The sequence below is a fragment of the Lutjanus erythropterus genome, chromosome 16 (assembly GCF_056507025.1).
Source record: "Lutjanus erythropterus isolate fLutEry1 chromosome 16, fLutEry1.hap2, whole genome shotgun sequence".
NCBI classification, from domain to species: Eukaryota; Metazoa; Chordata; class Actinopteri; order Lutjaniformes; family Lutjanidae; genus Lutjanus; species Lutjanus erythropterus.
The window spans coordinates 1,129,627-1,154,460 of NC_139332.1; the positions used below are offsets into that span (position 1 = coordinate 1,129,627).

A 24,834-nucleotide genomic window follows, 5' to 3' on the forward strand; every position below is an offset into this window, starting at 1 on the left:
ACGTTGCTGTATGATTGGAGCAGGCGGGCCACTCTGCAGCGGTCATCCTCTGACAGGCTGGCACAGCTCTCAGCGTACAGGGTTTGCAGGTGACTGGGAACAGAAACAAAGTCAGAGTTAACAGGCCCAGACACTGTTGAGGCCTCCCCCGGCTGAAGCTCCACCTCTCCCATAACTTTCGCTGGCTGAAGGAGTCCAGCCACAGCCCCTTTCTTTAGAGTGACGGGCGCGGTGCCAGGGTTGAAGACCCTGAGGGGGATGTTGGTGGATTGCTGCATCTGCACAACAATGCGGGCCACTAACACATGGTGCCTCTCGACGAAGCCTTTGGTGGGGCTCAACATCAGGTCTCCATCAGCAGCATGACGGAGGCGGGCGGTGCCGGGCATGACGTATTCGCAACCCGACGCCAAAACAGTTGTGCGGGCCACTCTCACAATGTGCACCTCGGGCTGGTGGTTCGGGTTGAAACGGGGAACCCTGTCACCAAAAAGGGTTACCTCTCTGCGGCCATAGTCCAGGTGGGCACGCGCCTGCCGCAGGAAAGGGTGCCCCAGGATAACCTCTGTGCCCTCAGCTGTGTCAGCTATGATGAAGTTCACACTGGTGATCCTGCCCCCAGCATGCACTGGCAGAGTGACTTCCCCCATGACTGTCAGGCCTTTAGGTCCAATGCCTTGTAAGACCTGCGCGGTGGAGGGCTGGATCTGAGGTCTGGACTCGACAGGAATATAGTCAAAGTGGTGGAGAGGCAGCACATTTCTCTGAGCAGCTAGTAGGGCACACATTTCCAGTCCATGTATCAGTATTTTAACACTCATCTCACCTTCGATACTGCTGGTACAGGTAACCACTGTGCCTGGATAGGGACCTGGGGTCAGGTTGACACTTGGCGTGCGCTGTTTGGGCTGGCGAGGAGAGGGGCAATTCCTCTATAGGTGCCCCACACCAGAGCAGTTGTGACAGATGGTCTCTGCCAAGGTAATTTCGACATTTCTGTTTCTGTTTGGTGGCCACCACTGGTAAAATCTTGGTTTTCCGTCTGGTGGTTTGGTGGACCCTGACGGTACCCCTACTGGCTCATCATGCAGCATCGCACCTGTATTTTCACGCATGGTCGCTGCCCTGGTTCTCCGCTCTGCAGAACTCCGTTGCCCTGGCTGCATCAGCTGGGTGACTGCTCTGGCAGCCCTGCGGGTGGTTTCGTACCTGTGAGCTACTTCGTATGCTTTGGCCAGGGTGTGAGGTTGCTCCTCCAGCAGTCTCTGAACCACCTCAGCATCAGCCAAGGCATTAGTGAAGATCTCCACGCTGATGGCGTCCTGTTCCCGCTCTGTACGATCTGCATACACGATGGAAACCTTCTCGTAGATATCATCTCTCAAACTGTGCAGGGCTTCACTCGGCCCTCTCACTCCCTGTCTCAGTTCAGTGCCAATGGCTGCTGCATGCTCTGAACATGGCCCGTAGGCAGCATCCACTTCATCCACAATCTGCTGGTAACTCCATCGTGTAGATCTGGGGTTTTTATGGACAATGGCACCAGCGGCACCAGTCAGGCTGAACCTGAGCTGCACAGCCATGGTTTTCTCTGACCAGTGATTAGCCTGGGCACAGCTTTCAAACAGGTGAAGAAAGTCTCTCCATGAGCCCGAGCCATCAAAACGACCTGGCTGTAAAGTGGAGATTCTCTCTCTCTGCTCATACTGTTCATCATCGCTGCTTTCCACACAATCACCACCATGCCCCCAGCGGGAGGAGGGACGTGGGGGTGCAGGCTTAGCCCTTCTCCAGCTAGGCTGCCCATAACCGCCTGTATCAGACTCTCTGCCCAAGGGGATTTGGGTATCATGGTGAGGGGCAGAGTAATGATCACGGGCTGGTTCTGCATAACTGCGCCTCTCAGTCTGGGACATGCAGGGTGCGAAGGGGGACACAGCAGGCTGAGGGGCTGGTGTATGGGCCAGGGCGGATGGGGCATTTATGGTGAAATACACATCATTCACATGGGAAAAAGGGGTTGCCTGGCCGGCTATCAAAAGTCTGTTTAATGTCATTATTCACACTATAGCACCAGGCTGAAGCTGGGGTAGAAGCCATATTTCTGGGGCCATCATAACAGTATTGAGGGGAAAACATAGACTCACTGCCCGCTGTGCCCTCTTGCTTTGTCGCCACCAGGAAGGGATTCGTCGGTACTGAAGGTGGTGAGGTCGCTGGCCATGCCCCGCCGAGCTGCGCCGTTCCTGAGCGGGCCGCTGCTCCGCCTGCGGCTAGCTCCGCCGCCCCGGCGGTTAGCTCCATGCTAACCAGGAATGGGTTGGTGCTCTCTCCGTCTCCGACGTATCTGCCCCCCGTAGGACCGACCGAATCCTTCTCGGCTCGAACAGTCTCTCTCATGTCCGTTAAGAACGGGTTAGTGCTAACGTTTGGGTTAGTTAGCCTCCCGTGTCTTTCAACAGTACCTTTAGCATTAGCAGGTGCCGCCATTTCTTCTTTTCTCACGTCCGCCGTTCTCTTTTTTTTTTTTTTTTCTCGAGCAAAACTTTGTATCCCGGACGAGCCCCCAGTGTTACCTCCTAAACCTTTTCTCTCTCCGAACCGTAGTTGGGAGCTGGTTTCATGTACTCGTGGCTCGTTGCTGGTAACTGGCGTCTAGGAGTCCGGGCCAAAGTGTTCAAAGGAAGGAGCATGAAGCTGGGTCACTCGTGCACAACCGCACATTTTTATTCCGTTCCCTTTTTCTTTTGTCTGGGGCAGAACACAACACTGGGCCTGGTTAACTCTGGGCACATCTGCAAAACTAGCTGTACTTGGCATTAACGTGGCCTACTCTCACAGTCCGACTGACTCCATGCGCGTCTCTCTCTTACACATACACATTGTTTACACTTCCCTGAACGGCATGTCACACCCACAAGCCGAGCCAGCATCTTAAAGGGACATGGCTGGCCGGTAACACCTGACACATGTAAGCATGTTATACTGAACCAATACACTCACAGTATTTCTACTATGTTTATAAACTCGTACTTACATGAGTACTTACATTACTTATACAGTAGTTGTCATGCTATCAATCCATACACTGGTATTTAATCTTAACTCAGTGTTTATTTAGAGGATAGTAGAGGAGGATAGTAACACAACCATGATATGTTTTTATGTCCGTCACCACTCGGTGACGTCATCGACAGGCGACTACTGTAGCCTAAAAACAGAACAGTCGTCATGACAATGGTATGCAACAGAATAAGTTGTCAATGACAGTCTGCGTGGCATTGGCAGCATTACAAGTCATATACTGAAGCATATACAGTGTGTGGAACACTGAGACGTATATCTATCACTCAATCCCAACATATGAAGTTGAATATAGACTACATTATATCATGGTAGAAAATATAAGACAGGCCTGATGGCCCTGCTTGGCAGCCATCACTCCATCATTCCTCTTCACATTACCGTGTCTATAAACCTCTGTGTGTGTGCATGTTTGTAGTGTGTAATAAATTGAATGAAAAAAGTAATTCTTCTTCTACTCCCACCATACAGTTAACATTGTTGACATTGTTGGCCTTTTTGCTTATATCATAAATTAACGTTTCAGTTGAGCCCTCTGATAACTCATCTAAGACTCACTTGAGAATATCAGTTAATGTGTTTTCTTACTTTCTAATATTAAATTCAAATGGCTTTATTAGCGTGACTATAATGAGATACAGTATTGCCATAGCACTGTAATGCAATGCAATAATAATGATGACATACAACATGAACTAATCTATACATTAAATACACTGTTTTTCCAGGATGAACTAGACGAGACCATCCGTGTGTGAGATTCACATGTCATCAGACCATCAAAGAATGACAGGGTACCCAGTGGCCGGCCCAGAGTCATGTACATTTCCCAGAACTCACAACTGAAGACTGTATTTCTCAGGTGGACAGAGCTGATGTGCAGCTGTGTTGGAGTAACTGCACATTTCGACCATCAGTGCCATGCGACACAGACATCTACAACCTCTGCAACATTCTGATGCTGGAGTCACAGTTGCATCTGCCGGCTGATGCTTATGAAGCATTGGATTTGTGCCTGCAGTTGAGGAATAAGATCAGATCCTCTGGGCCCTATCTTACGCTGATCGAAAGCGCAAGTGGCAAGTGTGAGGCGCAATGGATTTAATTTATTCAAGGCGTGTCCAAATCCACCTTTGCCGTCCTGTGCCAGGGGCGGGAGTGATATTTTGCCCTGCCCCGCCCTTTGCGCCACCAGCGCAAAGTGGGATGCACCTATCAGTGTGCCCAAGTGCCCTCATTAATTCACAGGCGAGTTTAGGCCGAACATGCAATAAACCAATCAGAAAGTCAGCTCTCATCACCTTTAAGAGGAAGGTGCGCCAGCAGCGCAAGCGGAGGCAGCATGGCGGCGGATTTACCAGGAGGAAACAAAGAGAAAAGATTTACAAAGTGAGGAGACAGATCTCCTGGTTTGAGAAGTGAAAATGCGAAATATGGAGACAGCAGGACGTCTCTAAAACAGCTTCATGTGTAAGTAATTTATTTTACATTAATGCCTGCAAAAAACAATACAATAAATGAACTGCAAATGTCATGCAGATATGTACCTGCACGGTAAAAAATGACTGTGAAATACACAGTAATTTACTGTGTTTCTGTAAAGTTAGTTATTGTGAATGTTTTTAAAGTAAAATACTGTATAATAAGCAGTAAATGGTAAAATATTGTATAAATCACAGTAATAAACACAATACTGTATAAATTCACAGCAGACCAAGTTCTACTGTAGTAAGTCACAGTAATATCATACCGTAAAAAACAAAGCAAGCATTACAGTAGCGTGAAATTTCACAATAACATCATGTGTACTGTAGGAAATCACAGCAACCATAACAGTACTGTAGAAATTCACAATAATTAATTGAAATTTGCAGTAATATATTGTGTACGGTAGGAAATGGCAGTAATCTGTAGAGTACTGTAAAAGTTCACAGTAACCATTGCAGTACTGTAGAAATTCACAGTTACATATTGTGTGCTATAGAAACCTCAACCAGTATAGTACTGTAAAAATTCACAGTAACGTACTGTGGAAAATTACAGCAATCAATAAAAATTTCAGAGTAATATCGTGTACTCTGGGAAATCACAGCAACCAGCATGGTATTGTAGAAATTCACAGTAATATATTAAAATGTACAATAACATGTACTTTTAGGAAATGACAGCAACCAGTATAGTATTGTAAAAATTCACAGTAACATATTGTGTAGCCTGCTCTGGGGATTACAGTAACCTGAATCGTACCGTTGAAATTCATTGTAATATAATTGAAATTTACAGTTACATATTGTGTACTTTAGGAAATGACAGCAAGGGTGAGAAATGGCTTCCTTTGCCTCAGCCAAACATTAAAGGAGACGTCATTAAACAGGTTTTTTTTAATACTGCTCAAACGCTTTGAGCTAGGAGGTTAAATTTTGAGTATGTTTATGGGGGGGCTAGGGCCATGTAGCACCCAATAATGTAATAATTTACTGAAAATGTAATAACGCCTGAAAATGTAATAAAATTTGCACTTAACTCAATCGAAAATGTAATAAAACCCAATAATGTAATAACTTGACCAATAATGTAATAAAATATTCTGACTGATATTGTAATAGCATTTTTACCGATAATATAATACCTTATTACATTATTGGAGATTTATTACATTTTCAGGTGGGTCTTTTTTAAAAAAAAATGATAATGTAAAACTTGACAGATAATGTAATAAAGAGGTCTATATTTTGTGTTTTGAGAATCTAAGACTGTTAAATACACTGACTTTGAAACAAGAGAATAACTATTGCTTCCCTAAACATACTTCGCTCTCCACAGTTTTCCAACGAATCACTACCTCGTGAAAACAACCACAAACCAACAAAACAAATTTAAGTAACACTTCATTTGACGAGGGTATGCATAATTATTCATAACACCAACACATTATTTAAAATTTGACATAAATATATCCTCTCATAAATGGTTATTATATCACTTTGAATGACGGGGCGGCATGGCTCAGTGGGTAGAGTGGCCGTCTTGTAACCGTTGCTGGTTCGATCCTGGCCTGCAGAGCTCATGTTGAGGTGTCCCTGAGCAAGACACCGAACCCCTAACCGCTCCTGATGGGTCGTGATTAACGTCTTGCATGGCAGCTCTTCTGTCATCAGTGTGTGACAGCTGACATATCGTGAGATTTACCTCTATAAGTACAGGTTTAATAAAAATGTCAGCATAAAAATGACAAAACATAATGACAACTGACTTGGTTATTTTTTAACTTTTGGGGTTTATATATATTTTTGAGGTTTACATACATATATGTGTATATCTCACGATATGTATATATGTATGTATATATGTATATACACACACATATATATATATACATATATATACACATATATATATATATATATATATGTATATATACATATATACATATATGAACGCTTGGCAGCCACAAGCCAATTATCCCTGTGGAAACCTTTCTGACACCTCCTGCTTAAAACCCAAAAGTCATATATATATATATATATATATATATATATATATATATATATATATATATATATACACATATTATTACATTATTATATTGTTATATAACATTATTAAAACTATATGACCAGAGAGGGACACAAAATAAACACAGAAGGACACTAAATGTTCACAAAAGGACTATTAATATGGGTCTTGCTCCAGTCTATCATTTGTCCTGTGGCTTGTTGTGTCAGATACTCTCTGTGGTCAGGACAATGGCAACCCATTGTTTGACTGTTGTGATGTTTCGTCCATCTCTTTCTCTGTCTCTGGTCAGTTTTTTTTTTTTTTTTTTTTTGTGAAGCTGCACTTTAATCTTTTCTTGGGTCCTTTGATGGAAACACCCTGTTAAATGACTGTTTCAGGATTGGTTATATGTTATATGTTATAGACTATTATATTCACTGTTGTTTACATCATTAACGTGTTTGTTAATAAATGGAGTTTGCCTGAAAAAAGATATCTTGGTTCGATTTTTGGAATTTTATACTATGGGTCTGTGAGCAGGGCACTTAAGAAATCTGTTCACCTTAGTATGTTACTAGACTATTTCTAGAATTGTTTGTCCTGTGCAATCACCTGTTGACTTTACACTTAATATAGCAGTGCCCGCTCAGTTTTCAAGATAATTTAATCTTTATTTAAAGCCTACAGGTAAATCTCATAATATACTTTATGACTGACCACCTTGTCACTTGACATCTTACTGATTAAAAGTGAGACCATTCATGAGACCATTAATGAGTGAGGCCTATATTTATGTCAGGTGTCACGTAATGTGTATGTGGGTGTTAGGAATGCTTATGTTATATCTTTACAAATGAAGTGTCACTGACTTGTTTTCATGAGGTAATGATATGTTGGAAAACTGTGAAGTGAAGAGGTACGTTTAGGGAAGTTACCTGGGGTCTCCAGTGCTGCTCAAAAACTATACCAGAAATTCTGGTCACCAAAGGAGGTAAGTCCATCACACACTCAGCAGGACCAGGATGTCCCTGAGTATCTGCATGTGCATATAGCTGTATGGTATATCACTGCAATTCAGTCATTCTGTTGTTTCAAATCCAGTGTAGGCTATATAACAGTCTTGGATTCTCAAAACACAAAATATAGACCTCTATATTACATTATCTGTCAAGTTTCACATTATCATATTTTTTTTTAAAAAGACCCACCTAAAAAATGTAATAAATCTCCAATAATGTAATAAGGAATTACATTATTGGTAAAAATGTTATTACAATATCAGTCAGAATATTTTATTACATTATTGGTCAAGTTATTACATTATTGGGTTTTATTACAATTTCGATTGAGTTAAGTGCAATTTTTATTACATTTTCAGGCATTATTACATTTTCAGTAAATTATTACATTATTGGGTGCTACATGCCTTAAGCAGCTGTCATTCCTAGCGTTGGTCTCAGGCTGGACCAGAGACTGTTCACTGAGTTCCAGTATTTCCTCAGTGTCAGGTTCAGATGTCGGGATGGGGTCTTTCGACCCTGTGGTTACTGTTCTCTGGTCCTGCTGTCATACAGCCAGAACACTGCGCTGCATTGAGCTCTGGTGTTTCTTTACTTTCCAGTATCTTTATGCAGATGTTGGGACGTGGGCTCTCAATCCTACAGTGAACATTCTCTGGTCCTACCATCTGATATGGTAGGACCAGTGGCTGTGCACGGGGGTTTCTCGTCCCTGCAATTACTGTTGTCTCGTCCTGTTGTATGGCTGACTGAGCTCTGGTGTTTCACTTTCCAGTATCTCTATGCAGACATCAGGATGGGGGCTCTTGACCATGCAGTGAATGTTCTCTGGTCCTAATATCTGATGCAGTAGGACCAGTGGCTGTACATGGGGGTTCTCGACCCTGCAGTCACTGTTTTATGGCCCTGTTGTCATACAGCCAGAACAACGCTGCCTGAGTTGTGGTCTTTCTTTTTGATGTATGCACATATCAACTTGGGTACTCTCAAACACCGCTGACTGTGTTCAGTACGGGTGTCAGCAGGAGAGCTCTTAAACCTGCAGTGAACATTCTTCATTCCAACTGTTTGATATGAGGATGACTTTTGACTGGCATACATCTATACGGGAGCTCTAACCCCTGCAGTGATTGTTTTCTGGTTCTGCTGCCTGATACCCAGAACACTTCTGGCTGAGTGCAGGTGTTTCATCTTCGCCACGTCTATTGCATCCAAGTTGTCAGCACTGGAGCTCTGTGGGAGGCTTTGACCAAAGAAAGGATGCTGCAAAACCTCTAGGGGTTCAACGCATTTGTCAGGGTTCAGGTTCAATATCCTTTTAATCAGTTACACCAACAGACTCTGATCACTCTGGTTCTTTGTGTCCATCACTATCAGTTGCTCAAGGTCATCAAGACACCTGAGTCTGAAGTATCTTGTTTTCGTTCCATGGTAGCCTGGTAGCAATATTCCTGGTGCATTGTACCAGGTGGTTCCCACACCAATACCAGCTGGCAGACTGACACTGGAAGCACCAGGCCAAAGTCAATCAACTTGATTCTCAATGGCTGCTGTTCACAGTTCAGAACCATAACACTGTTTGGTTTGATGCTAGCTGATGATCAGTTGGTCTCAGCTTTGTCATGGAAAGTTCCTGGTAATCTCAGTCATGTAAGTAATCACGCAGGCTTTGATCAAGGTGTTCAAAGTTAAGACAGATTTGATCCTTGTCAAAGAAAAATCTGTTCCATTTCACAACATTACAAATGTCCGGATCCAAACACTGCAGCCACTTCAGCATGGCAATTTCCAGTCAAAGCCACCTAACATTCTATCTATTCTGTGTGTGTGTGTGTGTCTGTGTCTGTGTGTTTTGATCTCTTTCATGCAGCAAGCATTTGACACACAACACACGAGCACAAAATGCTCTAGACCTCACTGGATTCCTTTCTTATAGTTTTTTTTTTCCATATCTATAATATACACAGTGCAGTCAACTCTCAGGGCCACATAGTGCCATCTATAAATGTCAACGCACTGCACATTTAAAGAAATGACCCCCCACCCCACCCTAATAAAAAGCACATCTGGCAAAATAACAATAGCCACAGTCATAAAATTAAATAGTGCAGCAGCACCAAAAAACAAACAAACAAAAAAACAAAAAACAAATACACAGCAAAGTATTATATTTTTCACATAACACATTAGTCCTTTCCTCACAGGAATTGCAGCACAGGGTCCCAGATCTTAGAAAAAAAACACATCAGCAAACACATCACCATAACCACCCTCCACATTTGCAAGAATAACATCTTCACAACCACAGTCCCAAACAAGACAGCTTTTTTCTTGTACTTACTGGAAGAAACAAGTGAGCTAGTTGCTCTGAGAATGGCTACAAGTGAATCAGATTTCCAATGCTTCCCAAAGGCCTCAGAGAAACAGTGAGAGATACCTTTCCAGTATATGTAAAGTTTACTTCATGACCAGAGTGAATGTGTTAGATTACTAACCATACATTATGTTTACATTGGTTAAAAACAGGAGAAACATCAGAAAAAAAGTTTTTTTCTCTGGAATGACTGAGTCCATGTAGTTTCAAACTGAATAAGGCATTAATTGCTTGGCATTAACCAAACAATCATGTACACTATTCAAACATTCATCCCAGACCTGATCTACCCAACCTGTCTACCCATGCCTGCTTGTATCCTGTTGAACTTAAAGATCCAGTAGGCAAAATTGTTTTGGTATAATTGAGAAATAATTTCTCTGAGATAGTTCTGACAGAGAACTACACTTCTGCACCTCCTCGATGGGTCTGTTATCAGCATTTAGATAATCTGCCCTGTGACAGTAGACTTAAACCAATCACAGGTCTTTTAGGACCTGGGGGATTACTCCTACTGGTGCAGATGCACATTCCTTTGGTGAGACCCTGAATCAATGATGGAAACTACAGCAGGAAAAGTCGCCATAAAAGGGTGTACTGTTCTCTTTATGTGTTTTACTTACAAAGTGTTAACATAAATAAAAAGCCAGCCAAACTCCTTTTCAAGAGCCAGGAAATGAGCGGGCTTGCTCCTTTAATGACTTCTTTCACAGCAGGTTAAGTCAGGATGACACATTGAATTGGAGTGAAACTAGAAAAGAAAATACAAAACATACTCAACGGAAAGCTATGACAACACAGGTAAGTATAAACAATCTACCATTAACTTGTAAATTTAACATTATACAACAGGTAAATATGAGCACCAGGTGAGTAGAAGGTCAGTATGTTGCAGTAAAATTGTCTTATGAGCATTAACATGTAAACTTGTTAAATTGGTACAATCTTACAAAAGTGTCTATCAAAGATCACCGATGACAACTCTCAAGCATGTAAAGAACATATAATACTCACAGCCATTGCTTTCTGAGGGATTCACACCAAAGATTATGCTGGATTCAACATGGGAAACCATACAACTGCTGACATGCTCTTCCTCTGTATACAGGGCATCTCAATACTTCCTACTTCCTGTCACCTGTTTCCCCTATTTTACAGCCTTCAAAATAAAAGCCCCACAATCTTTTCCTAAAAAATACCAATACAAACACATTTTTAACAGTGAACTTGGTCTTTTTTAACATATTAAACACACTCAGGGGGCAGAACACTGCTTGTCTGGCATTTACTGATGCCACTCGACTGACTGTACTCGAACTATGACTTTCATTTGGCAGATGCAAGACAAACATCAGAGACGGTGAGTGACGTCACCCTGATCTCAATTTTGCGGACCTGTCCATCAATGCTTGGGAAAAGTGGAAGTGATAAGACCCATTGGCCACTCACTGCGATGTGCTTGGCTCTGTTTAAGCAGCACTATATCTGCAACTTGCAGGTTCCGACATGCTGTGCGCCATTTGTGCCTTGGCTGAATGTGGAGATACTCATTTCTCCATTGAGACCAGAACTCATTTGCTAGTGCTTGCACTTGTTTCCACTGACACTTGAAGAGGTCCTTTTCATTGAAGCTGCCAGCTGGAGCAGACACACCTGGTTTTTGGGTTAGGAGCATAGGGACAGGGACCAAAGGTCTTGCAGTGATGACAGCAGACACCTCTGCCATTAAAGTACAAAGCACTTCATGAGTCAGGTGAGTATGTCTGGTTTGCAGCAACATGTCCAACCATTCTTGTGAAGGAACTTCAGAATTGGGGCTTGACTTGGATCATCTTGTCCCATGCCCAGTTCAGAGCTGGCTCCCACAAGTTCGTTCAAGCTGGCTGCCCCAGCAGGACAGGAGATGATGGTGATGGCGACCCAGTCGGAACAAGAGAAAGCTGCGGTGGCCCCACCGGGACAGGAAGTGGTGGCGGCGGCAATGGTGGCCCCACCAGGACAGGAGATGGTGACGGTGACCCAGCCGGAACAGGAGATAGCTGCAGTGGCAGCGGCAGCGGTGGCCCCACCAGGACAGGAAGTGGCTGCGGCCCAGCCAGAACAGGAGACGGCTGCAACCCAACCGGGACAGGAGATGGTGATGGCGACCCAGCCGGAACAGGAGTTAGCTGTGGTGGCCTCACTGGGACAGGAAGTGGATGAGGCCCAGCTGGAACAGGTGATGGCTGCAACCAAGCCAGGACAGGAAGTGGCGACGACTCAGTCAGACCAGGAGATGGCTGCGGTGGCCCCACTGGGACAGGAGGTGATGGTGACAGCGACCCAGTCGGAACAGGAGATGGCTGCGGAGGTCTCACCAGGACAGGAAGTGGCAGCGGCCCAGCCAGAACAGGTGATGGCTGCGACCCAGCCGGGATAGGAAGTGACGATGGCGGCGACCCAGCCGGAACAGGAGATGGCTGCGGAGGCCCCACCGGGACAGGAGGGGATGGAGGCGGCAAGCCAGCCGGAACAGGAGATGGCTGCGGTGACCTCACCGGGACAGGAAGTGCAAATGGCTGGCCCACCCGGACCGGAGAGGCAGCTGACAGGAGGATAGCAGGCTGTAGGCTAGCTCTTTCAGGAGCTAGCAGGAAAGTAGCAGGCAGACAGCTAGCCGTTCCTGGAGATGGAGCTGACAGGGGGCTAGCAGGCCGAAGGCTAGCCCTATCTGGCGCTGGCAGGAGACTAGCAGGCAGACAGCTAGCAGTTTCGGAGATGGAGCTGACAGGGGGCTAGCAGGCCAAAGGCTAGCCTTATTTGGAGCTGGCAGGGGGCCAAAAGTCTGAGACAAAGCCTGGGCCAAGACCATGCTTAGCTGCTGAATCCGGGCAGTTAGCGCTGAAAGTGTCTGCTTCTGGGTGGACATTAAAGTGGCATGCTGCTGGAGAATATTTTCCATTCCATTGCCACAGTTCTGCTCTTGGAAGTTGTCTGCTGGGTCCATTTGTGGTTGGTTCATTCTGTTACAAGTTCAACTAGGAGGACCCAAATGCAGACAACAGGAGGCAGAGGGAAGAGTTCAAAAGATATTTAATTAACTAAAGACCAACAAAAGCTTACATGAATGATGCAGGGGAATCCAAAATCCAGGCAGGGAGAAAAAAACAAAAATCCATTCACAGGAGGAATCAGAGGCACAAGCAAACTGAACTCCAGGAAACACTGACAAAGACGGGACCAGACGAGTGAATGAACCAACAAAGTAAAGAGGACAAGACACAGGATTAAATACATTAGGGAGGGGGAGGAAAACAAGACACAGGTGAGGGCAGTCAAAGACAGGTGAAAATAATTACTGATCACAAAGGGCGGGAAAACAGACAAAGACAGGAAGTAAACCCAAAACACATGAGGGAGGAACAGAAACTACCAAAATAAAACAGGAAATAACCAACAAAATCTAACACCGTGACAAGCTCAGTGTATATGGCGCTGGAGGGGGACTGGTGTATGTATGAGCAAGGGAGGTGGAGGCTGCTCAAATCGTGTAGTGATTTTTTTCCATGCCTCCCACTTGATAAACTTGTCTGCAGGAAGTTCTGTGTCCCAGTCATGAATGTCAGCAGAAAGCTCTCTGAGTAGAGCTTGTCCCCAGATGGTCACTGGTGCAAATAAGCCCAAAGGGTCAAAAAGGGTATTAACTGTGGATAACACCCCAGGCCGGGTAAACGGCTTGTCACTGACTGCTACTCGGAATGTAAAGGTGTCACAGTCTATGTTCCAGCACAAGCCAAGGCTTTTTTGCACAGGGAGAGCTTCTTCGTTGAAGCCTAAGTCTTTAAGGCCTGCAGCCAGATCACTGGGTGCGAAGGCTTGCATCACTGTGATGCTGTTTGAGGTGATCTTATGCAGTTTAAGGTTTGATTCTGCCAGTGAAGCTTGACTGCGCTTGAGCGATCAATTGCCTCAGCCTCTGTCGGGAGGGCAATGAACCCATCATCCACTTAAAAGTGCCTGACGATGAAGTGGCGTGAGTCAGATCCATACTTCTGCTCACCTGCTTGGGCTGCTCTTCGAAGGCCATATGTAGCCACTGCAGGGGAGGGGCTGTTCCCAAACTCATGCACTTGCATTCGGTACTCTGCTACCTCCTTAATCAAGTCATTATTCTTGTGCCAGAGGAACCTTAAGAAGTTTCCGTGGTCCTCTCTCACCAGGAAACCATAGAACATTTGTTGAATGTCAGCTGTTGGTGCAGAAACTTCCTTTCTGAACCTAAGCAGTACTCCCAGTAGGGAGTTGTTCAGGTCAGGGCTTGAAAGCAGGATGCTGTTGAGGGAGATGCCATCGTCTTGAGCACTTAAGTCAAACACTACTTGTATTGCACCCGGTTTTTGGGGATGTTACACCCCAAAAATGGGCAGGTACCAACACTCTTCATTTTCAAGGAGAGGGGGTGCTTCCTCTGCGTGTTTGTTGTTAAAGAGTTTCTCCATGAAGGCAACTAACTGGTCTTTCATTGTAGAAGTTTTGTTCAATGAGCAATGCAAGGACTGGAGACGGGAGAGGGCTTGAGCACAGTTATTTGGAAGGCGTGGTCTTGGTGACCTGAATGGTTGAGGAGTGACCCAACTGTTTTGCTCGTCTCTCTGGAACTCTGCCTGCATGATCTTTAGAAAGGTCTCATCCTCGAAAGACAAGGCAGGTTTGTTATCATTCTCCATTCTCACAAACACGTCTCGTCCAAGCTTGTCTTCAACAGGGGCACCAGAAGCAGGATAATGGGACAGAAGTGTGGAGGTACAGTGTCTGTGCTCCCCACTGTAGCCTACTCTCTGTCTTACATAGATGTGATTCTGACAGGGCATCAGAAAAGATGGACGTCTGTTTTGTAGGACATTGGTCTTGAAAACAGATACAGGGGGCTTGTGGGCACTGTTGATACAAACCTCCCCTACTATCACCCACCCTAAGTCCAAACGCTGTGCAAAGGGGGCATTGTGGGGCCCGTTAATTTGTTGTCTCACCTTGTGAACACATATGAGGTCTCTCCCCAGTAGAATTAAGATCTGGGCTTCAGGGTCAATCTCTGGGATGTAAGGCACCACGAATCTCAAGTGAGCATGGGAGCAAGCCATCTCTGGTGAAGAGATTTCTGATCTGTTGCTCATGATCTCATTCCATTCAATTAGTGGACCCTAAGTCCAAACACACCTCACAATTCATTGCTTTGATCTGAAAACCGACTGCCTTTCTTCCAGTCATTTCAGTGGTTCCAGCACAGGTCCTCATCAGATAAGGTACAAGGCTGCCATGGATGTCAAAAAGCTTGAAAAACTCTGATGTGGCCAGTAAGCGATTGCTCTGGTCATCGAGGATGGCATACATCTTCACTGAGCGTTCTCACTGCCCTTGTGGGAAAACTCATAGCAAACATATCTTTGCACAAGATCTTGTTGGGAGACCTTCTCTGCAGACCTCAGTGCACCTGGAAGTTACTTCTGGAGGAGAGCTGTCTTGCTGTTCTGAGTCTGACTCTATTACAGGAGATAGTGCAGATGAGATGGTAGTGTCTGGGTGCATGGCTGTGCAGTGTTACTCTCACACTCATAGCATTTCAGCTCCACTGGACATTCTCTAGCTACATGAGTAGCAGAACAGCACTTGAAACAACATCTGTGTTCTTTTAGTAGTTTCTTGCATTCTGTCAGCGGCTTCATTTTGAAGGCTCTACATTTCTCCAGGGGATGGTTCGGTATTATTTTTCTTGTTTGTTGATGTTCTGTGCAGTGAGCTTGAGTCTGTTGTCGCTGACACATCTGTCTTATGCACCGTTACAGCTGTCTTCACACCATCATACTTAGTTGTGGGCCAGTCACTGCGGTAATGACTGCGGTTGCTGCTTGTCAGGATGAACTGGGGTCATTTCTAGCTTTTGCCTGACTTTTGACAAAGTCAGTGAAAAAGCAAAAAGGAGGGAAGCACACTGCGTATTGTTCTTGTAGTGTGAACCAGCAGACAACCAACTTTCTTGTAAGCTTGATGGCAGCTTTTCAACAATGGGATTAATTCCTCGAGGGGTGACAAGGTAGCTCAGTCCTGGTAGGTAGCCATCCTCTTTGGCTGAGAGTAGCTACAAAAGCAGGTCGCTAAGTTCTCTTAGCTTGATGTTGTCTTTCGAAGTGAGACGAGGAAAGCTGTCCAACCACCTGAATAAAGCACTCTCTATCACTTCTGGGGTAGCATAGCATTCTTGGAGTCTTGTCCAGGATAACTTGAGTGCAGCTTGAGGGTTGGTTATATGGACAGCACGTATTCTTTTCACATGCTCACATGACTCTCTTCCAAGCCATTTTACAAGTAGATCCAACTCCTCACTGGCTATTACTTCTAAGTCTTGAGTGGCATTAATAAAAGAAGATTCCCATGCTCAGTAGTTCTCAGGCTGGTCATTGAATTCAGTGAGCCCTGTGGTTACCAGCTCCCTGCGGGTGAGGTACTTAGCAAAGTCTATCATGTGAGCAACTGGAGAGGAAGAAGAATTCCATGGGTTGTTCCTTGTAAAGGGGTTTGGATAGCTTGTATGTTTGAATGAAGGAGCGCTCTGCTCCTGATAGGCATTAAAGGAAGACTGGGGGTTCTGGGGGTGTGAGCTGGGTGGTTGAGAGTGTAAGCTGGGGTGCTTAGATGGATATATCTGATGCTCAGGTGCTGGTAAGTACTCACTCTGCTGTGTATGTCTTGTGGGTGTGGCCTCACAGGGGTATGCAGGGGTTAACTCAGGGGCTTCCTGCCTTGTTGGTGGCGTTGCCTCAGTAGGAAGGGGAGAAGCTGTATCTGGAGGGGGTGTGGCAGGTCCATCACTGATCTCAGCCTGATGTTCCAAATATGCCTTTGTACGTTGTCTTATTATCTTGGGTGAGACGCCACTACTCATATTCTGTTTCTGCTGCAGCTTCCAAAACTTCAGCCTATGCATTGGCAGCAGCAGCAGCTGCCATTTCCAGTTCTAGTGCTTCCAAATCTGCTTCTAATGTAGCTTTTTCCAAATCTAATTTGGCTCTCTGTGTTTTTCAGCTCTAGCTCCTTTTATGCAAATGTGACCCTGGTGCATGCAGCAGCACTAGCTACTGAAGACTCGGAGCAAGATTTGCAGCTGCCCACCGATGCTGCTTTCTCCTCTTTTTCTGTTACCTGTGCTTCCATAACTGTGGTGGATGAATCCTTCTAATTCACTGGCTTTTCACTGTACTGTTCTCTTTATGTGTTTTACTTACAAAGTGTTAACATAAATAAACAGCCAGCCAAACTCCTTTTCAAGAGCCAGGAAATGAGCGGGCTTGCTTCTTTAATGACTTCTTTCACAGCAGGTTAAGTCAGGATGACACATTGACTTGGAGTGAAACTAGAAAAGAAAATACAAAACATACTCAACAGAAAGCTATGACAACACAGGTAAGTATAAATCTACCATTAACTTGTAAATTTAACATTACACAACAGGTAAATACGAGCACCAGGTGAGTAGGTCAGTATGTTGCAGTAAAATTGTCTTATGAGCATTAACATGTAAACTTGTTAAATTGGTACAATCTTACAAAAGTGTCTATCAAAGATCACCGATGACAACTCTCAAGAACATACACTCTTAAAAAAGATGTGTTGTTTCCTGACACAATTAATGTGTAGACTGCAAAATAACACGTTTTGTGTCAGTGTCTGCACTTAATGTGTTGCCTGCTTCATCGTTTTCAACACACACAATTGTGTTAACAACCTTGGCCAATCAACCGCGGTCTGTTGGATTATGTCCCCGCCCCCACCGAACGCGCACTTCTTTTGGAGCACAGATGCGAAACCAGAGGACCAGCGGAGCGAAAGGACAGGTAAAATTGATGTTTTTATGCCTTTAATATGAATCATGTACAGCCGTTTGACATTAGGAAGTAAGTAAAATGCACAGTCAACCGAAATTTAGACTTGGCGTGACTGCTATTTTGCCTCCACATTTCTGACTGTTATTTGACAGGTGACTTTACCCCGCTTGTTGCTTTCACTCAGACTTGAGTGCGGTGAGCATGGCGGCGGGGAGTTAGCTAGCTTAATGTAGGTGTGTAGCTAACGCCAAGTCACGTCAAAAAGCCAAAACGATGTTTTAATGGTGGCGCAGTACTTCAGCTAGCTTGCTGGCTAAACCATATGTTTCGTTCAAACTTTATAGCGTGTGTGTGCGTGTGTAAGAAGCTCTTTTTGGCTTTTGCTAGTGTTAATAGTGAAATAGCAAGTGCGGCGCTGTTCTGGTTTCAGCCTGTTTGGTCTGGTTTTGCTAAGGCGCACATTGTCGCCATTTTGTGGCGTACTCTAATAAGGCAATATTAAAAAAACTCACCGGACAAGATTATTGCTGTGTGCTATATAGTAAATGAGTTAAAGAAGTAATTACCTGAAGTAAAATGGGACTGATTAATATTTATTGCTTTGACCATGTGTCATTATTATTTTAACAGTGATGATTATGTATAGAATATAAACACCTGCAAGTTTAGTCATTAATAATAGCAAAATTAGAAGTATTCAGATCCTTAACATAATTCTGCTGCATGGAGTTTTTAACTGATTGAGCTGCAATGAAAAGTGAGAGACCTACTGTAAGCCCTAATGTTAGATCTTTCAGAAATCTACCAATATGTCTTTTGAGTTTTGCAGAACTACAGACTTGAATAGAATATCTTATTCAAGGAAATACTCCATTCTAGCAAACTAAATCCAAAGCACCACAAGTTGGTCATTTTAATGGGTCCTTTTAACAGTAACCAATTTAATTCATATCGGCAGTAGGTATAATAACACTAATAATGGTCATTACATTTAGGTGTGCCAGGACCAAGACACAGGTGTTAGGCATGGTTGTCTCACTGGAATGGGTGTGTCACACCTGAATAGAACAGGACCATAATTGATAATATTGCTAATTATTCTGCGGTGACAGAGTGTGAGAATGGGCACCACAAAATGTCCTGTACGTTACAAATACAATTATTTTCTAAATATCATTTATCATATATAGAAAATTGATTTCTCTCAAGTTTGTCCTTAAATTTTGTATTGACACATTTTGCTTTTTCTTCTGCAGTACCCGAAATGGAGCTCTCTGAAAATAACTCTCGTCCACCACCGGACCCTGGACCACCTGTCAAGACAGTGCAAGTATCCATCTATAAAGATGGCACTGAAACATGCAAGAAACGTTTTAGAGTTAACAGTGCCTCACAGATTTTGCAGGCCTGTCACTCAGAGTTTTCACATCCAGTGGAGTTAGAAAGGTTTCTTCACTTTAATAGTGACTTCAAAGAGTACATAGACTGTGACACAAGCATAGATGTTAATGACAATGACAGGTTCCAAGTTAGGGTCTCCACAGTGATCCATTTGGAGTGTGTGGAGTTTGAAGCTCCATGTGTTGCGAGTGAAAAGGTGACCACTTTGAATGATTTCAAAACTCAACAAAACTATGTAGGGCTGTTGATCGATTAAAATATTTAAGTTAATCATGAGCATCTATATTTAATCATGATTAATCAGTTTTTATTTGTTAAAAATATATCTTAAAGGGATATTTTGTAAGTGCTTAACAATTAATAATAATAATAAAAAAGCTTTCTTTATGCAAATGTAACTATTAAATCAAATACATTGACCAAAAACAATGACAAATATTGTCCAGAAACCCTCAAAGGCACTGCATTTGGCATAAAAATTATACTCAAATAATAACATGACAAACCCAAGCCCACCAGGCACAGATGAACATATTGACCTGCTCAATTTAACATTAAGGCCAAAACACACTAAAAGCTACAACAGAAAAGTTAATTGAAGTTTCTATGGCGCACTGCAGGCTTTAGATTTAAAATTCCAACACCACAGAACCAGCAGTACTTTAGGAAAAGGTTGCTATTTATATGTATCTGTTTCTTTATTTCTGTTAATAGTTTATTTCTTTAATAAAATATTATCCTCTGAGGAGAAAAATCTTCACCTTTATTTAGCTCAGTCTATATAATGACGAAATGATGCATGATATTCATGTTTTTGAATTAAGGCAACAAAATCGTTTACATCAATGTCAGATTGTGTGCATTTGCTGTCTGCTGTGGTCAGACAGCAGACAGCAAATGCACACACCGAAGAGATGAAGAGGGAGAGACGGTCTGGACACTTCATCATGACTTAGAATAATAATAGTTATTATGGCACCATTCATCTGACATTACTTTTGTAAAGGAATGGACCCTTATTATGGCCAGGTTGATATGAAATAGGGTAAATACAGGTGATTGTTTGTTTGACCTGAATAGAATGGAATCTTAATATAGCTGTAACAATTAATTGATTATTAAATGTCAACTATTTTGACTTGAAAACTTATCAGGTTTTAATTAATTGATTTATTTTTAAGAAAAGAGTCTAAATTCTTTCCATTTCAGTAAATGTGCATCTTTTCTGTTTTCTCTACTCTATGGTTGTAAACTGACTATTTTTAGGTTGTCAACAAAACATTGAGGGTGTCATCTTGAGGTTTGGGAAACACTGATACAGATTTATTTCACCATTTTCTGACATTTTATTGACCAACTAAAAATCAGTTAATCAAGAAAATAATCAACAGATTAATAGATGATGAAAATAGTCGTTAGTTGCAGCTGTAAAGCTGTATTAGTATTGTTGGTAACACCTGTGTTTACCCAACTACTTCATGTCAAAATGGCTGTCATGAAATTCTATTGATGTTTTGCCAGCAAGTTATAAAGGGATTTATTTGTTCTTGTGTTTTGTAGAAGAACCTAGGTGAACAGCTGAGATCTCTTCTGGAAAAGAAGGCTCCAGACATCTTGACTGAATATCAGCAGACAGGCACACTGTCCACCAGCAGCAGAAAGAAACTTGTCAAACTGAGTGTCAGTGACCTTGTAGAGAAACATGGATTGTAAATTGTAGATATTCATTCTTTTGATCTAAATTCCAGATTAGTTTCCTGTTTTTGTTCAGTGATTCAGGTGAGAGTTGAAATATGTTATGTATTGTCAACTGGTCAAGGGATTTTCATTTTATATTTTGTTTTGCTCTACAGTTATCCCCCTGCAGCAGAGAAACTGCATTTGGCTAAATCGTTAACCACACTCTTTCCATCCCTGAAAGTGATGGTCTCTGGGGAGGGTGATGGATTCGTAAGTGTTTTCTTGTTTTGTTTCACTAAGAGCTGTGATGGCACATAGCTTAATTCAACCAGTCCTGTCGGTTTTCTGCTTTGTAGTTAGTCATTTTTACTGTTCTGCAAATATTTTGAATTTCTTGTTTGGTTGAAATGTGATATATACAGTGCGCAAGGGAATAATAGTCTATTCGACAAGTAGATAGCCCTAAGTACTCATTCATGTTTAAATGTTGTTTGTAGGAACATTTCTATGATCCTCTATCCCATAAAGGATTCATAGAAATGAAGCTACGAAACATTAGACGAAACATAGAAGAGGGCCAGCGGCGCTACCAGAAGAGGAAGTTGCCTTGTAGAGCAGCATCAGCAGCTGAGCCTTCAGTGGATGAAGACCCAAGTGAATGGCTGGCTGTCATCAAAAGAATGAAACCATCACCAGAGAACATGGGGCCAATCAAGACTGCAATGGAAAGGACTTTCAACTATCGCGGAAATTGGATCAGCACCCAGTCACCTGCACTTGCAGATATTGTCCAACAGTACCCCCGTTTTATAGACATTCCAAGCCTGGTAAGACTTGTTTACTTATGCCAGATATTCACTGATATGAGCTTTGTGGTTTATATTTTTCTTGTAAATAGTCAGTCAAACATGAAAATAGTACTTTTAGGTCTAAGTAAGAAATATTTGTGATTGTTGTTTCCTCTATCAGCTAGATATAGAGTTTGGAAAACTGTTTGAGGGAAAAGCGGAGCTGTTCATTCGGAGGTGGGAGTCATCCATTATCCCAAAACTTAGGAAAATTGCTACGTTGGAGAAGGGACTTGTGTCTACTTTGTTGGATCAGAATGGAGACCAGAATGATGGTAAATAGTTGTCATTTAATGGATCCTTTGCTTTCCTAGTTTTATGTGCAAAATGTAATAACATAACCATTTGCTTACGCTCTTTTCAAATAGATGAGCTGTGCTACAGTATGCTGCAGGTCCTGACACACCTGCTTCCCCCAACAGCCTCAGGAAGGGGTGCAGCAGCTTCAGGACGATGCAGTGTGAAGTCAGTGATATTATACTTACTGGACTTTGTACCGGTATGTTGTATGTTTGTGCACTTAAAGGGATAGGTTGTATTTTTTGAAGTGTGGTATGAGGAACTTATCCATAGTCAGTGTATTGCCTACACTAAATGTCAGTCATCATGCCCCCAGTTGGGAGAAACAGCAGGACTATCAGTGTAGGAAGCAAAGCAATTTACAGCTGTGGAATAGGTCAGCAGCAAAACATTTTAGCCACCACAAAATTCAATATCAGTTTTAAGTGTATGCGATATTTAGAATATTTTCACAGCCTGACTTTGCTGTCACAGCCTTGTCCAACAGGACACTGCTGTGAAATAAGGCAAATATCACTCTCTCCAAATCAGTCAGACTCCTTGGAAAAAAGTAAGTGTACCTCAGAAGATGGTGGTTGTCTGTCTACTGCTGCCTCAATCGATTAGTTTGTAGTACTCTGTAAATTTGGTAACTTTTATATAACACCAAAGTCACAAAATAAACCAAACTAATCGATTGAGGAGAGAGCAATATTTGGCTTGTATAACTGCAGCTTTCTGTTGGGAAATGGCTGTCTGATGGTAAGGCAAAGCAGTGGAAGTATTCAAAATAGATACTGTTACGAACATAGATATTTCCAGTGTAAGTTGCTGAGTTTTGGAGATATCCACTGTAGATACATCTGCCTTCTCTTAAATGTAATGGCTCTAAATGTCACTTGGCTTGTAGTTCTCAAAAGAGCAAAAAAAAATATTATTAAAAAAAACTCACAAGCATTCTGTTTTCAGAAATCATCATCCGGTTACTCAAGATAATCCACAGACGTTGTTGTGAGTTTTTTCTTTAAGACTTTTTTTTTTTGTGCTTTGAGCACCAAAAGTACAGTGTCATTTAGTCCTATTATATTAGAGAGAAGGCAGGCATCTCTACAGCTGATATCTCCAAAACTCTGCAACACACACTAAAACAATATAGATGGATAAAAAGCAATACAAACCAGAGGCCAAATATTTGATTTTGGGGTGAACTGTCCCTTAAGTTCTCAGGCACCATGCCTGATTTCAGTCAGAGCTGTTTTAAATTAATATAATACTTAATTCAATTCATTGTAATCATTTCCTTCTGTCCAATTTTTCAGGCTAATTTTTTTCATGAATGAATAAATAAATTGATCTTGTAAAATTGAGGAGGTCTGCTTTTGCAGAATTACAATCTGCACATCGATACCAGTGGGATTGCGTTTTAACTTTTTAAAACGGTTATGGGATCTCTCTTGAACCATGTCTCCTCGAAAATGCAAAGGTTGCATTGTCTGCTGCCTTATTTTTGCCTATAATCTCATGTGATTTACTATTATGAAGCACACTTAATATTTGAAATGTTTTGGGGGTTGGACCAGTGTTAAAGACGGTGTGTTTTTCTTTTCTCAAGCATGGGACCAGCATCCCCTCCCTTTGTGACAGAGATGAGGGATCCTTGACAACCCATCAGCCACAGCTCATGTGCATTGGCCCCCTGACCAGCCGAACACGCCAGTTTGTCATTGTTGCCAGAAATGACAAGGTCACCATTCCACTGCATGATGACAGTTTAACCTGTGCCTTGGATAAGCTGTTCAAGTTTTACTGGGTATGCAGTGTTGCTTATCCTCCTCAGCTTGTTTCAGTTTTCATCTTTCTTGAACACATCTATGACTTACCCGTGTCAAAGACTGTGAAACGATCCAAAGTGTTGGAGCTAGTTGGCAAGCTCCAGGCTTTGGCCTAAACAAACTCAGTGTGTACAGTTGCCCTCTATGTTAACGGCAAGTTCCTGGTGAGATCAGGAAACTTCGCTGGCATCTCCGTGTAGTGCATTCTCTATCTGACGGTCAGGACTATACCATTATTTGCAGTCAAAATGGCTGCCAGCGCACATACCATAATCTTAACTCCTACTCAAGACATCGTTCAAGAGAACATTCATCTGGGCACGCTTGTACAACCAATTTGTCTGACCAGACTTTGGATCACAATAAAACCACCATCAGTGAAGAAATTGATATGATACCAGACACTGCACTATCCTATGAGGATATTGACGCAGAGACAGACTTGTCTACTTCTAAATTCAAAGGTCCTTCACGAAGTAGCTATGCAGGTACTTTTGTCGCAAAAATGTACTCTGCTTCAAATGCAACTTTAAGTGACGTACAAAGGAGTGCAACTTGCACTAAAGAACTATTGGACAGGACAGTAGATAGCCTTCAAGCATCTACCTCTTCATTACTAAAAACTTTGTCAGTACCAGAAGACAGTGAGGATGTTGTGTCATTAATGAAAGAGTTTGAAAGTGCTCGAAATGTATTTAATGATTTAGACAACCCCTATAAAATGACAAAATATTTTGAAGATCAGTATTCACTTGTGAAGCCTACAGAAATCTTCCTGGGCCATAGAGCTGACACCACAAGAAGAAGTGGATTAGTCAAACAGTCACTAACAGCTAATACTTTTCAGTATATTTCCATACTTGAGACACTGAAATTTATTTTCTGTAATGAGAAAATGCAGACCTTATATTTGCAGTCTCACAAGAGTACAGATGGAAAGATGCGCGATTACTGTGATGG

The 24,834-nt window shown here is 42.7% G+C and overlaps 1 protein-coding gene across 1 annotated transcript; it reads left to right on the forward strand.

Moving 5' to 3' along the window:
- The first annotated feature begins 19,053 nt into the window (after positions 1 to 19,053).
- LOC146312559 (uncharacterized) lies at positions 19,054 to 24,009 on the forward strand. The gene is made up of 7 exons (XM_084739437.1): positions 19,054 to 19,431; positions 20,796 to 20,944; positions 21,089 to 21,185; positions 21,413 to 21,742; positions 21,885 to 22,038; positions 22,132 to 22,262; positions 23,655 to 24,009. The coding sequence occupies exons 1-7, from the start codon at positions 19,099 to 19,101 to the stop codon at positions 23,988 to 23,990; spliced, it is 1,530 nt and encodes a 509-aa protein (XP_084595563.1). The 5' UTR covers positions 19,054 to 19,098; the 3' UTR covers positions 23,991 to 24,009.
- Positions 24,010 to 24,834: the final 825 nt, after the last annotated feature.